This window comes from Bathycoccus prasinos (assembly GCF_002220235.1).
Source record: "Bathycoccus prasinos genomic : Chromosome_12".
Lineage (NCBI taxonomy): Eukaryota > Viridiplantae > Chlorophyta > Mamiellophyceae > Mamiellales > Bathycoccaceae > Bathycoccus > Bathycoccus prasinos.
This window is the reverse complement of record NC_023997.1, coordinates 225121-241580: the sequence shown is the minus strand read 5'-3', so window position 1 is coordinate 241580 and position 16460 is coordinate 225121. Positions and strand designations below refer to the sequence as shown.

Below are 16460 nucleotides of genomic sequence, written 5' to 3'. Positions count from 1 at the left end.
GAATAATCGATTCGCGGCGACTTTTTATTATCCAAGAAGAAAAAGCGCGCATAATCTCGTCCTCACGAAAAGACGCATCCGTGGTGGTCGAGTACTTTTTCCTCGCGCGGCGGAAATGAACGGAATCGCCGCAGATCCTCCCCCGCCGAAGAGAAAGACAAAGTTTGGCGATCCGAACAATCCAGCCGCGGTTGGTTTAGGTGGCATTGGTGGGGAAAAGCCTCGAGAAGACGAGAAAACAACCTCGACAGTCGCCACAAAAGCGCCTCCTCCTGTTACTCCTCCTCCTTCACCTTCTCCTCCTCCTGCGCCAAAGATGAAGAAGAGTTCGAAAACAACTGCAGTAGTTTCGACGGTATCAAAAACGAAAACGCCTTCATCTCCTCCTCCTTCTAAGAAAGCGAAATCGACGACAAATATACTTCGACCGATAGCGGAGACTCCGTTAAACCGAGGCGAACCGACCTGCGGAGAACCGTCGCCGTTGGGCGCGACGAGGTTGGAAAACGAGAGCGTGAACTTTGCGCTTCGGACGCAGAACGCGACAAATGTGACGTTGGTGTTGTATTCCGAGGAAGATTTTAAGAGTGGAAAGATAACGGCAGAGATTGATTTAGACCCAACAAGTGGCTTTAGAACGGAAAGAGCGAAGGACGACGCGGTGATTTGGCACGTCGAAGTGCCGAATTTGTCCGAGAAGTGTTTGTACGGCTATCGAGTAAATGGTCCCAAGTTACCAGGGCACGCGTTTGATTTTAACAAAATTGTGTTGGATCCGTACGCCAAGCACGTGTGTTGCAACCGCGAACGGTACGGGGAAACGAATCAACGAGCAGAAAACGATTTGGAAAAGAACTGGCCGCAATACGCGAGCGGGGTTCCAGCTTTGTATAATAGAGGTTCCGAGAATGAGGCGTTCGATTGGGAAGGCGTGGAGTCGCCGGAGTACGAACTCGCCGATTTAACCATCTACGAAGGTCACGTGAGAGGTATTGGACAAACGTACGAGGATATGATCGGCAAACTTCCGTATTTGAAATCAATCGGCGTGAATTGCTTAGAGTTACTCCCGATTCACGAGTTTAACGAGTTGGAATATTCCGACGAAAATACACGAAACCCGGAAACTGGCGAGTTGAGGAGAAATTTTTGGGGGTATTCCACCGTGAACTTTTTCACGCCAATGACGAAATACGCCAAAGTTGGCGAAGCCGATTGCGGACGAAAGAGTAACGACGAGTTTAAAAAGTTAGTTCGAGAGTGTCACAGGAACGATATGGAGGTGATTTTGGACGTCGTGTTTAATCACACCGCGGAAGGGAACGAAAAAGGATTGACGCTTTCTTTCAGAGGCGTAGACAACAGAAGTTATTACGTGACTGCTCCGACTGGAGAGTTCTACAACTATTCCGGATGCGGGAACACTTTGAACTGTAATCACCCGATGGTGGCAGATTTAATCGTCGATTCGTTGAAACATTTCGTGGAGGAATACCACATCGACGGGTTTCGGTTCGATTTAGCGAGCATTTTGACGAGAGAGGCGTCGCATTATAAAGGCGAGGAAGGTCCGACGGCCGAAGAGTTGAGTTTGTTAGCCAGCGCGCAACCGAATAGTGGCATCAACAACGTAAACTCTGCGGATTCTACGACGAACGGGATGCCGTATAACGACGAAGAGGAGGTGCTCTACGATCAAGACGGGAACCCGATTCCTAAGAATCCGTTACAGAAGATTCCAATCGGAACAAATTTGGAAGATCCACCCGTGCTGCGCGCGATTTCCAACGACCCAGTCTTGCGTAACGTCAAGTTAATCGCTGAAGCTTGGGATGCCGGCGGGTTGTACCAAGTCGGCACGTTCCCGCACTACGGCGTCTGGGCCGAATGGAACGGTAAGTTTAGAGACGACGTCAGAAACTTCATCAAAGGGTCCGACGGATTCGTCGGTGCCATGGCCTCTCGCTTGTGCGGGTCCCCGGACATTTATCACGCCTCTGGACGGAAACCGAAAAGCTCGATCAACTTTGTCACCTGCCACGACGGATTCACCTTGCGCGACTTGGTTTCCTACAACGAAAAGAACAATTTTTTCAACGGCGAAGACAACAACGACGGCGAAAATCACAACATTTCATGGAACTGCGGCAGTGGCCCGGAGGCTGACGGCCCGACTACGGACAAAAACATCGTCGCTTTACGCGAACGACAAATGCGCAACTTTTTCTGCGCGTTGTTTCTCTCTCAAGGCGTTCCGATGATCACCATGGGCGACGAATACGGTCACACCAAAAACGGCAACAACAACACGTACTGCCACGACAACTACTTAAACTACATCGACTGGGACCAAGCGTTAGACCCACTCTCTGGCGATGGTTTGAAACGATTTTGCTCGGAAATGGCTGAATTTCGCGCTCAACACGGCGCCTTCCGCTTACCGGACTTCCCGACCGACGCCAACTGTCAATGGCACGGCGTCAAACCGCACGAACCAGATTGGGAAGAAACGAGTCGATTTATAGCATACACCATCTCCGCCAACACTCCTGAAGACCCGGAAAAGTTCTACGTCGCATTCAACGCCAACTTTGAGAGTATTTTGGTCACTTTACCCGAGTTACCAGCCGGATTGCACTGGAGATGTGTTCTAGACACCTCTCTGGAAACGCCGTTTGATTTCGTCAGCGCCGAGGACATCTCCGACGAAGACAGGTTCACCGCGGAAGCTATGGTTCGTCCGCAATTACGAGCGAACAGATTTACCATTTTGGATAGAAGTTGCGTCGTTTTAAAAGCAGAATTAGATGACGACGAGGAGGAGGAGGAAATATAATAATAAATAGAGTGAGAGAGAGAGAGAGAGAGAGAGAGAGGACGTGTTTAGTAGTACGTCCGCATACATTTTTGTTGTTGTAATTTAATCACACGTTGAATGAAACCATCCACAAAAACGGTCTCGTAAACGTTGCTCCTGAAACCTAAATATGTTCGCTTCAAAAAAACGTCAGACTTCTCGAGGGAGAAAGAGGTAAACAACAAACTCCTCTCTCTCTCTCTCTCTCTCTCCGTCTCCCTCTCGTTTTCCCTCTCTCTCAAGTCATGGCACCGTCTCTCTCGTCGTCGTCATCCTCATCGATGATACCGAAAATTCCTCAATCGAGACCGAAAAGGAGATTACTCGTCGCCGTCGTTCTGTCCGTGTGTATCGGATACGTTTTGTTTATGATTTTGGGCGATTCGCCTCCACAAGGCGTATCTCCTAATCATCATCATCATCGCGTGCAACAACAACTTCCAAACTTAGCGGCGAGTCGGAGTTCTTCTTCCTCGAGCGCATCTTCCTCCTCTTGGTTCTCCTCTTCATCCTCTGCTTCCACTTGGGCGACGACGACGGGAAATCACGAAGAAGAAGAAGAAGATGTGGATGTTGATGATGCAAACGACGAGTTGGGTAGCAGAAGTAGCGAAGAAGGAGAGACTTCAGAGGAAGGAGACGAGCCGACGCATAGACACACGAACGACGATATTGTCGTGAGCATAGATGATAGCAGCAGCAAGAATAGCATGAATAGTGGACTTTCCTCCTCTGCCTCAGCCTCGTGCGACCCGGACGATGCGACGGCTTGTCATCACCCGAAAGGCGTCTGTCAAAAAGCCACGCGAACCTGTTTGTGCGCGAAACTTTGGCAAGGCGACCATTGCGAGAGGGCTTACCCTTTAAAAGGGAAACACATCAAAGCTAAAGTTGAGAGAGGATTAGGTTTTGCTGGGTCGATTACGATGAGCAAGAAAATCACCGGGAAGAGGAAGAACATCGAGGTGACTTTACCCGGGAAGGAGAAGGACGCGGACAAAGGACATCGAGTGTTAGGCCCAGTAGACCAAGAGTTGCTTTCGATTATGCCGCAAAACGATGCGGTTGGGGAGGTGTACAATAAATGCGCCGTGGTCGGATCGTCCGGGATATTGTTGAATTACGAAAACGGGAAGTTTATCGATGAACACGACGCAGTATTTCGCTTCAACTCGGCGCCAACAAAAGGTGGATTGGAAGCGCACGCCGGATCAAAGACAACGCATAGGATTACAAATACCCAAAATTGGGCGTTCAGAGAAGGGAAAGAGTTGTTGTTAGTACACATGCGATCTCACGCGTCTTTAGCTGCGTTTATTAAAACGAAGAAAGGCGACAAGTCCATTAAAATGGCTGCGTTCGATCAAGGGTTCGTCGAACACATGGCGCACTCTTTGAATTTCATGCCGACGAGCGGTTTATACGGAATCATAATAGCGTTATCTAGATGTCACGAGGTGAACTTATTTGGTTTTCAAGTTTCAAGCGAACACGGTGCCTTGTATCACTACTACGACGCGTGCGATGAACCCGCCAACGGCGAGCGAGACGGCGCCGAGTGGTTCGTCGTGAAGAAACTCGCCGAGGAGAAACTCGTAAAATTTGCCGAGCCGTGCGTGGTGGAGTGTCATGAGTCCAAGAGTAAATGCCAAGAGTGTAAAAGCGAAGCTGGAATGCCGAGCGTAGATTTATCAAACTTTCGAGCGACTTCTTTACAGATGAAAGGTAAAGATTTGAAGAGAGAGTTGACGAAACAGACGTACGCGGAGAGGAAGAAATCGTGTCCGGCGTGTTCCAAGTCCTTCGGTGGATGTCGACCGCCTCGACACTGGGCGTATGCCAGAGACAGAAGCTCGAGCAGACACGGGAGTGGGAGTCACGCGCACGGTTAGTAAAAGTAAGAATGATATTTTTTTATACATCGCCCAGAGTAGTTGAATATTTATGTAATAAAATGAGTAGATTTGAGCCAAATGTGTGTGTTTCGCCAGAAAAAATTCTTTCCTCAAACGCCACCAGAATAGGTGAATAATGATAACGATAAAATAATAACAACAAGAAGAAGAAGAAGAAGAGATGCATCCGGGCGCATTTGCAGACGATCTTTGGCTTCTCTCGAGAGTTGAGAGTCTCCTCGACTGTCTCACAGATGAATCAAAAATACAGAAGAAAAAGTTTGGTTCCAAAGCGAAGGGAGAACTCTCGAGAGATTTCGTATCTGTAATTAGGGGTGTTCGCCCGGCGTTTATGCTCGATTACGCACCATTGATGACGAAAGAAGACATAGAATTGATATCTAAAAAGCTAAATGAAGACGTTTTAATACCTTTGTCGCGGTCGCGCGGAAGAGGAGGAGAGGAAGAAGAAGGAGTGCTTTTGAAAGTTTGTAGTATTCTCGACACGGTTGTGTTCGTTACATTAGGGGAAGATGAGGAGTTGTTGTCTCACGATATGCCAATTTTAGTGGATTTAGACCAAGAAAACGCGCGCGCTCGAAAAATGACACCATTAGAGATTACGGTTATGACCGCTTGTCGTGCGAAAATATCCTCGAACTCAGGTGTGAATATCGACGAGAGCGATCTCGGCGAAGGCGCCATACCTCCACAAACGTTCGTCGGATGGATGCTTGGGTATCCTATTTTGTATTATTACGGATCGAATAAGAAATACGAAAGCGAGGAGGAAAAAGAGCAGATCGCCAACGTCACCGCACGAAAGCTTTCTTTGTGTTCGCTGGTGAAAGTCGAATGCATAAACGACAAGGACGAGGTGATGTATGGGTTCACCTATCCTGAAAGTCTAATTGAAGACGCGCTCGTCAAAGAAGCTCTGAAGCGTTGGATGGATGGCATAGAAAAAGAACAAAAAGAACAACGACAACAAGAACATGCGATTGGTTTAAGTGTTCGTGTGACGCATCGTGGACCTTCCCCGATTGCGCTGTAGAAATAGTAGAGCAAAATAGATTTAGGCTGAACGCGCGTTGTTGATTCATAATAAGTATTGATTATTGATTATTACTGGTTGAATTTAAATATTTTTACTCTCCTTTTACTCTGTGCTCTTATCTACTCCTCGTCCGACTCCTCGTCTTCCGAGGCTTCTTGCAACCACTGCACAAATGGTTTCACTTTCATAAAGAACCTTTGATCGGCGTCCGGATCGTTCTTAATATCTTTCGCCCGCTGATTCGCCCACGCGAAAATACCATCTTCAGAGAGCAAGTCGGCGTCGTATATCCCTTTAAGAAACGATGCTGCGCATCCCAAAACTCTGGCACCCCCTGTTCGACCTTCAAATGGGGCTTGCGAGCACGCGAGAGACTCAAGAATGGAAACCAAACTGATTTGGTCTTGTTTCTTCCCGATAATTTTTTCTAAAGCTTCACTAAATTTCTCGACGTTTTTGACCATTTGCGCGGAGAGTTCTTTATCGGAATCTGGCATGTCTTGTGGCTTCAACGAAAGGCACGCGAGAGCAATTACGGCAAAAGCGCCAGCTTCTCCCGTACGCCTACCAAACTGTTCGGCTAATGGTTCCAAAGCTCCTTTTACCGATGCACTGTCGTACTTCTTCGATTCTACGAGTTTCAACGTTGTCTCTTCGACCGCTTTCTGAAAGTTGATTGTTTTCTGAATTTCTTCGGCTTCGACGTGCGAACCCAACACGGCTTTTCGCAAAGTCCCCAAGGAGAAGAAGATACACAAACCGTCGCGACGGAGACGACCGATAAACTGTTGCAAATCTTCCCAGGCAAGTAATCTTCCGAGCTCTTCTTGCAAGAGTAACGTGTCCACGGCGGGACAATCGGTACCGTAAATAGACGAGTAATCGACAACAAGCACGTTCAACGGCGGCGACCTTCCCTTCAAAGAATCCGGTACCGTCAACAACGCTTGATTATACAATCGCTTTACCATAGTCTCCGTGCCTTTACCACTTGCGTACGCGACGCCTCGGGACAACATGACCAAAGTGTCGATGTCCGACTCCAACGCCTCTGCTAAAGAGATTTTCAACATCGGTCTCAAGGTGACCAATCCGACTTGAACGTCGTCCCCGGCATCGGCTGGGTTTTCATCGTCGGCGTCGCCTTTCTTCTTCGCGGCTCGTTTTTCAGCCTTAGCGTTTTCTTTTAACATTCTCTCGGCTTCTTTCAATTTAGAATTCAATTTATGCACGGCGGCTTGCCAGTCTTCTTTGTTTTCGAAACCGGCGAGTTCCAACGCCGTTTTCCTCGGGTTGATGCAACCAACCATAGTCACACCTTCCTTACTTAAAGCATCTCGAATGCCGGCAACTTTCTTCGGCGCACCTTCTCCAGTAGCCCAGCGAACTTTATACTTTTCGAAATCAGGCTGCGGAATGGTTTTCATCTTTGGTTCGATGGCCAATCGTAACGATTTGACGTCCCCGTAGACTTTCTCCCATGCCGCTTCCGGACCATCAATGCCTAATAACTCGTTGCCTTGCTTGGCGGACATGTGCCTCAACAACAAAGTCGGAACGCGAATATCATTCATAGCTCTTTGGAATTCACCATAGTTTTTGAACATCCCAAACGGAGAAATCGTAGAAATTTCATTCGTCGCTTGGTTAAACACCGCGAGTTTCGACATCGGTAACTCGTACGGTGCCATTTCAATGGTGTCTCTCCTCGCCTCCGTCGGGCCTTTCCACCAATCTTCTAACGTATCCCACGTGCCCAGCGTTGCAGAAGCTAGCACAGCCGCGTGCGGCATATTCGCTTGAATGTTTGAAACGACGCCTAAAACCTTTGGGTCTAAATGAATTCCCATATTCGGTTCATCAAAGTAGAGCAAAATTTTCGATTGGTTATAAAAACTCGATTCCGGCTGTTTCTTCGCCGCTTCTAATATTCTCGCCGTCGTATTCAAATCTGCAATGATAATATCTGGCTTCCCCGCGCCATGATCTTTTAACTTGAAACCAATATCCGCGGCATATTCTAGCTGTTGTTCCACCGTGCCGCTACCGGCTGAAACTTTCTCTCCGATGGCCCTCGCCGCTCTCACAGCTTTTTTATTCCTCGCCTTATCTCGGATAGAATACGGTCTTCTGACTTGCGTCATCGTCCCATCACCGGTATTATCTCTGGCCGCCGTCCAATACGGCACGGCGTGCGCTTCGCACTCCTGGCCAACTCTCTTCAAAACCTGCTTCGTCGGCACGGAATACAACAAGATGACGTCTTTATGCTTTTGCTTGATCAGACGCAAATACGTCAGAACCGCGGTAAACGTCTTACCAGACCCAGTCGGTGTGCTTAAAATCACGTGCAACGGTAACGGCATTTTCCCTCCACTCTCCACAGCCTGTTCAGTAACCGTGTAATGCTTATCCAAAACCTCCAAAAGTTCGTGCTGATGTTTATACATTCTCGGCACCCCTCCGGATTGCGCTCCAGTTTTATTCGTCCACGCGTGCATCGCCGCGAACGTTTGATCTTTAATCCTATTCGATACGCTCTCCCAGACGATAGCCGCCGCTTTCCACTGAATCGAGTGTTCTCCATTCATCAACGCCTCCCTCTTCAAAAATAACAAATCTCCCGCTTGCGCGTTATTTATCGCCGTCAACCATCGAATGGTATGTTTCGCGTACTCTCTCATCCCTTTCAACTCGTCCATGATTTGTTGCGCCCACATGGACTGCAATCTCTTCTTCTCCTCTTTATCCGAGGAGGCTTGTTCGTACTCTTTCGGGAAGCACTCCTTGACCAATTTCTTAAACATGTCCGAGTCTTTCCTTTGCACGTAAAAATACTCAAACACCTTGTTATCCAACAACGTTGCTGCGGCGGATGAAGACGCCGCCCCGTCCCACGGTTGAATCTCTCTCATGATTCGAAACCCAGCCGAACCTCTCACTTTGGCGACTAAATCGCTGTTATCGATGTCCGCCCAATCGTGGTGGGTGAGCGAAGACCCAACGTCCACGGATAAAGTCGCCTCGGCCGACATCGCTTGCGCGATGACCGCTTGGTCGTTCTCCGTGTCCGAGACCCCACCGGCGTGTAAATCCGAATCCGAATACTCGTCACCCGAGTCCGAATCCTCGGGGTTGTTTCCTCCATCGTTTTCGCTCATTTTATGTTTAATACGTGTTGTTGCGTGTATATTTATCTCTCTGTTTGTGTGCTGTCCTGCGTGTTGAGGTTACTAATAAACAAACGCGCGTCTGCAGACACAAACTTTCCGACGAGAAAATGGTGATTCAAAACTCTTCTCTTCTTCTTTGTGTGACTTCTTTCATCGAGAACCTTTTTTTTTCCTTCTTTTTTTTTCCTTCTTTTTCCTTCCTTCTTTTTTCTCCTCCTTTTTCTTTCTTTTTGGCTTTTCGTGCTGCTGATGGATAATTCGCCGCATTTATTATATCCCACGCACTCACTTCTTCTTCTTCTTCTTCTTCTTCTTCTTCTTCTTGCAGAAGAGACGTATCAGAGAGACAGAGACGTATCAGAGAGAAAGACACGAAAGAATAACATATAATGTCGCGAAGAGGCGTCCGAAGAGCCGGAGGCGCGCGAAAGATGGTCGCTTTATCGCGAATAAAAAACATCACCAACGAACAAGAGTGGATGAAAATCTTACGAAAAGCGAAAGATTCAATCGTGTTGGTGGAGTTTGCGTCTTCCACATCCATGGGATCGAAAGGGATGCAACCGTACATGTCGACGATATCGCGAACGGCGGAGTATAATCGAATTAAAATGTATAAAGTGGACGTGGATTTAGTCCCGGATGTGGCAGTTGCGTGCGGAGTGAAAGCGATACCGACGTACCAAATTTGGAAGAGTGGAGAGAAAATAGACGAGATGAGCGGAGCGTTGCCGCAAAGATTGGTGACGATGTTGAAAACGCACAACGTTCAAGAGAAGTCAAAATTCGTGTATTTAAGATTAGCTGCGACAGTCGCGGCAGCCATCGGTGGGGTTTTCGCTTTACTCAAATATAAAGCTGAAGTGGAATCGAAAGAAAAAGGCGAACGCGAAAAGCTTCTGGTGAAACGCGCGGAAGAACAGAGAAAGTTGAAAGCGCAGAAAGAGAGAGAACGAATTAAAGCGTTGGACGCGAGAGGAGAGAAAACGGTAGAAATGATTGGATTGGACGAAGACGACGATGAAGACGAGGATGAAGACGAGTGGGACGAAGACGACGAAGACGAAGACTAGAAAATATTTGTGTGTTTGTTTGTGGTTTTCAATTATATCTACTAATATAAAAAAACAAGTTTCATTGTGTGTTTCTCTCTCTCTTTCTCTCTTAACTACGTGTTTCCCTCTACTTTACCATTTCAAATCGGGGAACAGATCTTCTTTTTTCGGCGATGGCACAGATTGTGCCGTCGTCGTCGACGAAGGCATGCCGAAAGTATCGAAGGAAATTGGAGGCGGCGCGTTCGGATTCAGTTGTTGCGTTTGCGGCATCGCAGGAATTTGAGGTTGCTGATTATACATCATTTGAGGAGGCACTTGAGGAGGAGGCATACCACCGTACATGTTTTGCATTTGCATTTGAGGAAGCGGTTGCTGTTGTGGTTGTAGCTGTTGTTGCATGTATCCTCCTCCTTGCATCATATGCGGTTGTTGGTGGTATTGCTGTTGCGGCGCGCCTGCTCCCATGAATCCTCCCATCTGTTGTTGCATTTGCGGCACGCCTCCGCCCATTACGTTTTGTTGTTGTTGCATCATCATTTGCGGCACTCCGCCGTTCATCATCATACCATTACCCATTGGTGGAATTTGTTGTTGTTGTTGCTGCTGATGCTGCTGCTGATGCGGCATGACCCCGTTCATCATCATGTTGTGTTGCGGCTGTCGCGGCTGCTGCATCAACGGCGGCGCCGCGTCGAATAAACCCATGATGTCTTCTTTTGACGCTACATTTTTCGGCGGTATGGCAGTGGTATCTACTTTCGCTGCTGTTGTTGATGATGATGGCTGCGGCTGAGCTACGTCGAAACCAGCGAACATGTCCACCCCACCATTCGCAGGCGCCGCAGTCGTCGGCGTCGGCGTTGTGGAAGTCGGCGCCGGAGCGGCGGAGAAATCCCCCCAATCGTCGTCGTTCGTTGCTGTTGCTGGCACCGCTGTCGTACTCGTCGGTGCGCTCCCAAAATCCATCCAATTTGCTCCTAGATTTTGATTACTAGTATTTGCTACTGCTGCTGGTGGTTGCGCCGGTGCTGCCGGCATATCGCCGAACAAGTCTAAGAGTCCCGCCGCCGCCGACAGTCGCGGTTGTTGTTGTTGTTGTTGTTCATGTTGCTGCTGCTGCTGCGCTTGTTGCGGGGAAGCAGCTGCTACTCCATCGCCGCCACCACCTCCTGCTGGCAACGGCACCGGCCCATCCGTCTCTTTATCGCAATACATTTTCCTCTCGTACTTTTGTCTAATATACCTCTCCACGGTTGGCAAATCCGATTTCGTCGGTTTCACATTCGGAGGTAAATTCTTCTCCCAAAACACATTCGCTCTTACGTTTCCCATGCGTTCCATGTACTCCACCTGCGTTTCCGTCCACTTATCCAACTGCGTCGATCGTACCCTCGAAATGTGCACGCCTAAACTTCTGTGGATTCCCGAACAGTTCGTGCATATGAAAATCCCCAAGTTCATGCTCGCCCATCGCGGTAAACGCGACGGACACTCCGCGCAGACGATGTTTTCCGGTTTTTTTAAGCACGCGTTTAAGCGTTTCTGAAGCGAGAGCTGAAGTCGATCGGACGACATCTTCTTTTCCCCGCTCTCTCTGAAGGTGTGTGGGCCACTAATGCGAGGGATGTGGTGGTGTGCGCAGGTTTAGAAGAACGAATATTACTATGAAGATTAGTGATTTTAGAGAAAAGTCAATTCGATTCGACACAACACACGACGAAAAAGCAGTGTGATGAAAAGTCACTCACAGTTTCTTTTTTTGTGAAAAAGCAAAGCAGAAAGCCGAAACCTAAATTTCGCACAACCAGCTTTTCGCAAGAGGAAAAGAGGAAACAAAACCTCTTCTTCTCGTTGTTGGTTTTAAACCACAACCAACACCCCTTTTGTCTTGTTTTGTCTTGTACGAACGACTCGTGAGACATCAAAATCATATCAAATGATATTACAATACATAAACGCACTGAACGCGTCGACGAAATGGCGCGTCGTGCTCGCCTCGAAAAGTCCTCGCAGACAGGAAATCTTGAGAAACCTGGGGATCGAGTTCGACGTCGTCGCTTCCACGTTCGAGGAGAATATTTCTAAAGAAGGAGTGAAGGGGCACGAGTACGCGATTTGTACCGCCAGGGAGAAAGCGAAAGAGGTTTATCATCGAACGACGAGAGAAGAACAAGAACAAAAGAAGAAGAGTAATCTCATCGTGATTTCTGCGGATACGGTCGTGGAAAGTTTCGGGAACATATTAGAAAAACCGAGGGACATTCAAGACGCGAGAGCGATGATGGAGAAACACTCGAACAATTCACATAAAGTGCACACGGGCGTATGCATAGCGTATAATACGAACGAGAAGACTACACCTGAACTGAAACATTTCTCGGAAACGACTGTTGTGAACTTTGCCGAAATAGAACGAAAAGAAGTTGACGCGTTCTTGGCTACGAACGAGTGGACAGACAAAGCCGGAGGGTACGGGATACAAGGGTACGCGTCTTCGTTCGTGAAAGGTATCGAAGGCGATTACTTCAACGTGGTTGGATTTCCAGTGCACGCGTTCTCCAGAGAGTTGAAAATCATATTAGATGAAATCGGAATAGACTCGATGTGAATGAGGAATGAGTTTACGTAGTGATAGTTAGAGTAGCAGTAGTAGTAGAGTAGTAGTAGCAGTAGTAAAAATAATCATCAAGGACGGATCAAGTGACGAGAAGATTTACGCGTTCGATCATCAATGAGGAGCAGGCTTCCTCTTCATTTTCTTGGACTTGGCCTCTTTCGGCGAGGGAGTACTTTCGGTACTCTCGTTTACAGCGGCAGGATTTTCCTCATAGAAGAGTTTAATCGATTCCGCGTAGTTCGATATCGCAAAATTTGTCGCCATCGAGGGACCGCGCAACTCGACGAGTTTTACATCGTACGCGCGAGCGGCTTCGACCTCGGTTTCAAACAAGCCGAGATAGACGTGTTTTTGCCCGCCAGGTAATCCAATTCTCGCCTCCCAACGCCCCGTTGGATGTAATGTCACTCCGCGATAGCCCGAAGAGCCTCTAGCGAAGCCTTGGGACTGGCGACGCACCGCCATTATAAGCTCTTCGAGAGGCGTGGAAAGTAAATAGCCTTGTAAGTCTTGGTATTTCGACGCTGGATAGTTCAACTTGATTTTGCGCCCGTTCTTCATCAGTTTGCACTTCATCGCTACGAGATCGAATGCCTCGGCGGCGTGCTGTTCGTTGCTGTAGCCGCCCAAGTAAACCTGTTTCTTCGAATCTCGTATCCAGATGTGCGCTTCCCATCGACCGGAACGTTTGTGTTTCGTCACGCCGCGAAACCTGGACGAGTGCGGCGGAGTCGCTTCTTTCTCTTGTTGTTGTTGCTGCTGTTGCTGCTGCTGCTCATGTTCTTGCTGCTGCTCCTGTCGCCCCTGCTCTTCCCCGCTTTCTCTCAACCCGTGAAAGTTTGGATCGCCGCCGCCTCTCGCATCTCTCTCGATCAAAGGCACTTTCTTCATGTTCGCCGCCAGCGTCGCCGCGTCAACCTTCTCAATCTCGTCCTCTTCTTCTTCATCATCTTTATCTTCTGCTTCCCCCTCGTTCTTCTTTCTTTTTTTCTTCGTCTTCTTTCTCAAACCTTCCGCTCCTTCTTCTTCATCTTCTTCTTTTCCTCCCTCTTCTCTTCTTGGAGAAGTCGTTTTCTTACGTCCTTTTTTGTGTTGTTGTTGGTGTTGCTGTTGTTCGCTCGTCGCCAACACCGCCACGGCAGTATGCCAATCGTTCGCGGTAGGAATCAACGGTAAACACGCGTGCGATACCCTGTGCGTGTCCTCGTATTCTCTCATGTTCGGCCCGTCGTCTGATGTGTCGTCGTTGCGAGAGAAGAAGAAGATAAAGAAGAAAGAGAGAGAGATGTCAGGTATTCTATTCAGTTGTAAAAAATACGAGAGAGAAGAAAAGTCCAAGAGAAAAAAAAGTTATGTGTTACCGTCCAATAACTGGGACGCCATGAACGCCATCTCTTCCGAATCCGACGTCGACTGTTGGTGGTGTCCTTCTTCTCCTAGATGATGATGATCTCGATGATGATAATGATGATGATGATGCGTCGTCGTCGTGGTAGGAAGTGGAAGCATGTTCCTTGTTTCCACCGAGATTTTTTGTCGCTTTTTAGCTTTGCACGAAGAAAAAAAAAACTGAAAGACGAGGGAGCAAAAAAAACAAAAATCAATCGCTTTTTTAGCCTTCGGCACTTTTTTACACACAAGACACACAAGACGCACAAAGACACATTACAAGAATAAAAATGGATCCGCAACTGTTGAACTCTTTACCGGAAGAGGATAAGACCAAAATGGTCGCCATGATTGAAACCATGCAAACGAGAGATAGGTAAGGCGACGAGTTTAGAAGTGATGAACACGAGCAGCATAACGAGTTTTTTTTCTCTTTACCATCAGCCGTCATTTTTTCTTCGTTATCTGAAAATCCAAAATCCAATTCGCTAGACTCGCGCGAAAGTAATGTAACGAATGAGTTTTACTGACTTTCCCTCCTCTTAACAACACGCGTACGACGTGTATTATATTATAGTTTGAGAATGTACAACAATTTAGTCGAGAAGTGTTTCAGCGAGTGCGTGAATAGTTTCCGAAGGAAGTCTTTGGAAAAAGACGAGGAGAGGTGCGTGAGCAAGTGCTGCGAAAAATTTCTGAAACATAGCGCGCGAGTGTCGGTGAGGTTTGCAGAGCTGAACGCGCAGACTATGGAGCAACCGCCGCCTGCTGCGTGATGATATAAAGTAGAGGATAACATTAGTAGATTATATGTAGTTGTCATTATTATAAATTGTAGTAGTTCCGTATTTATAAAACGTATTCATCACTTGTTCTCAACAACCGTCGCTAAGACATCGAAATAGTTTGGAAATGTCTTCTTTGTCACTTTCGGGTCGTTGATGATAATATTTTCATCACCACACGCTGCTAAAGCAAAAGCCATGGCCATTCTGTGATCATCATATGTATCGATAGCGACGCCTTTGTTGAATCCGCCCTTCGGCGGCGTGATGACGCAATAATCGCTTCCTTCAACGACTTCCGCCCCAAGCTTCCTAGTTTCCGTGCAAATAGCAATCATTCTTTCCGTTTCTTTCACTCTCCATGAAGCGACGTCTCGGATAGTCGTGGTTCCGTCCGCGAATAATGCGGCAACTGCTAAAGTCATCGCGGCATCCGGCATGGCGTTCATGTTCACGTCGATTGCTTTCAATTTCCCATCTTTCGGCCCAGTGCACGTGACCGAGTTCGCCGTCCACTCCAAAGTCGCACCCATCTGTTCCATTGTGTACGCAAACTTCGTGTCGCCTTGAATGGAATCGAGACCACACCCTTCGACGGTGACTTTACCGCCGGTAATAGTCGCTCCCGCTAAAAAGTACGACGCCGAACTCGCGTCGCCTTCCACAAAGATCGACCCTGGCGATTTATATGTTTGCCCGCCTTGGATTTTGAACGATTGCAAATCTTCCGCCGCGTCCACTTTCACCCCAAATCTCTCCATTAATTTAATAGTCATTTCCACGTACGGTTTCGAAATCAACTCGGTGACGACCTGAATCTCCACTGCTCCGGTCGATAACGGCGCGGACATCAAAATAGCCGTCAAGTATTGACTGGACACGTTCCCGCCTAATTCGATTTTCCCTCCTGGTAACCCTTTGCAATTTATTCTAACCGGTGGGCATCCCGTTCCCATGGTACATTCCGCGTCTACACCCAATTGGACTAACCCGTCCACTAAATCCTGAATCGGTCTCTCTCTCATTCTTTGCACCCCGTCCAAAACGAACGTGCCTTGGCCTGCCGCCGCCACCGCCGCCGTCAGCGGCCGCATCGCCGTCCCCGCGTTTCCTAAGAACAACTCCGTGACTTCTTTATCGGTCTTTTCAAATTTCCCACCGCACCCGGTAATTTCCAAAACGTTATTCGCTCGATCTTCCGTGAAACTCAAGCCTAGGACTTTTAACGCATCCACCATGTATCGGATATCGTCGGAATCTAATAAGTTTTCGACTTTCGTCGTCCCTTCCGCCAAAGCGGCTAAGAGTAGGATTCTGTTCGATAAGGACTTCGACCCGGGAAGGCGAACGGTACCATCAATTTTCTTGATTGGTTTCAAAGTTAACGTTTCCTCGACCTCGGCTTCTGCGGATTTGGCGGCGACGGCAAATGGAGACGATTTTGCTTTTCGCTGCGCGGGGAGACCGCTTCTTCTTCCGTGTTTGTTGTTGGACGCGACAAACGACGCGAGTTGTGCGTGTTGACGACGACTCGCAGTCGTCGTTATAGTCGTAGTCATAAGAGCAGCCATGTGTGTGTGTGTTTCCTGTGTAAAATTATAATAAAGCGCTCTAAAGTTGTGGAGTCTG

At 48.0% G+C, this 16460-nt stretch overlaps 10 protein-coding genes across 10 annotated transcripts; 6 read left to right on the top strand and 4 right to left on the bottom strand.

Annotated features, from left to right (window-relative positions):
* Nucleotides 1-115: 115 nt before the first annotated feature.
* Nucleotides 116-2836, top strand: Bathy12g01280 (isoamylase; the record flags this gene model as incomplete). Its single annotated transcript, XM_007509745.1, has 1 exon — nt 116-2836. One exon carries the CDS (start codon nt 116-118, stop codon nt 2834-2836), a length of 2721 nt encoding a protein of 906 aa, XP_007509807.1.
* A 266-nt stretch (nt 2837-3102) lies between these two features.
* On the top strand, nt 3103-4749 carry Bathy12g01270 (predicted protein; the record flags this gene model as incomplete). The annotated part of the gene is made up of 1 exon (XM_007509615.1): nt 3103-4749. One exon carries the CDS (start codon nt 3103-3105, stop codon nt 4747-4749), a length of 1647 nt encoding a protein of 548 aa, XP_007509677.1.
* Nucleotides 4750-4933: 184 nt separating this feature from the next.
* On the top strand, nt 4934-5806 carry Bathy12g01260 (unknown protein; the record flags this gene model as incomplete). The annotated part of the gene is made up of 1 exon (XM_007509825.1): nt 4934-5806. The coding sequence occupies one exon, from the start codon at nt 4934-4936 to the stop codon at nt 5804-5806; it is 873 nt and encodes a 290-aa protein (XP_007509887.1).
* Nucleotides 5807-5928: 122 nt separating this feature from the next.
* Nucleotides 5929-8970, bottom strand: Bathy12g01250 (predicted protein; the record flags this gene model as incomplete). Its single annotated transcript, XM_007509692.1, has 1 exon — nt 5929-8970. One exon carries the CDS (start codon nt 8968-8970, stop codon nt 5929-5931), a length of 3042 nt encoding a protein of 1013 aa, XP_007509754.1.
* Nucleotides 8971-9371: 401 nt separating this feature from the next.
* Nucleotides 9372-10055, top strand: Bathy12g01240 (predicted protein; the record flags this gene model as incomplete). The annotated part of the gene is made up of 1 exon (XM_007509975.1): nt 9372-10055. The coding sequence occupies one exon, from the start codon at nt 9372-9374 to the stop codon at nt 10053-10055; it is 684 nt and encodes a 227-aa protein (XP_007510037.1).
* A 114-nt stretch (nt 10056-10169) lies between these two features.
* On the bottom strand, nt 10170-11615 carry Bathy12g01230 (predicted protein; the record flags this gene model as incomplete). Its single annotated transcript, XM_007509810.1, has 1 exon — nt 10170-11615. The coding sequence occupies one exon, from the start codon at nt 11613-11615 to the stop codon at nt 10170-10172; it is 1446 nt and encodes a 481-aa protein (XP_007509872.1).
* Nucleotides 11616-11976: 361 nt separating this feature from the next.
* On the top strand, nt 11977-12648 carry Bathy12g01220 (Septum formation protein Maf; the record flags this gene model as incomplete). Its single annotated transcript, XM_007509991.1, has 1 exon — nt 11977-12648. The coding sequence occupies one exon, from the start codon at nt 11977-11979 to the stop codon at nt 12646-12648; it is 672 nt and encodes a 223-aa protein (XP_007510053.1).
* Nucleotides 12649-12768: 120 nt separating this feature from the next.
* Nucleotides 12769-13875, bottom strand: Bathy12g01210 (floral homeotic protein; the record flags this gene model as incomplete). Its single annotated transcript, XM_007509950.1, has 1 exon — nt 12769-13875. One exon carries the CDS (start codon nt 13873-13875, stop codon nt 12769-12771), a length of 1107 nt encoding a protein of 368 aa, XP_007510012.1.
* A 461-nt stretch (nt 13876-14336) lies between these two features.
* Bathy12g01200 (predicted protein) lies at nt 14337-14822 on the top strand (the record flags this gene model as incomplete). The annotated part of the gene is made up of 2 exons (XM_007509665.1): nt 14337-14422; nt 14624-14822. The coding sequence occupies 2 exons, from the start codon at nt 14337-14339 to the stop codon at nt 14820-14822; spliced, it is 285 nt and encodes a 94-aa protein (XP_007509727.1).
* Nucleotides 14823-14911: 89 nt separating this feature from the next.
* Bathy12g01190 (3-phosphoshikimate 1-carboxyvinyltransferase) lies at nt 14912-16402 on the bottom strand (the record flags this gene model as incomplete). The annotated part of the gene is made up of 1 exon (XM_007509911.1): nt 14912-16402. The coding sequence occupies one exon, from the start codon at nt 16400-16402 to the stop codon at nt 14912-14914; it is 1491 nt and encodes a 496-aa protein (XP_007509973.1).
* Between the last annotated feature and the right edge of the window lie 58 nt (nt 16403-16460).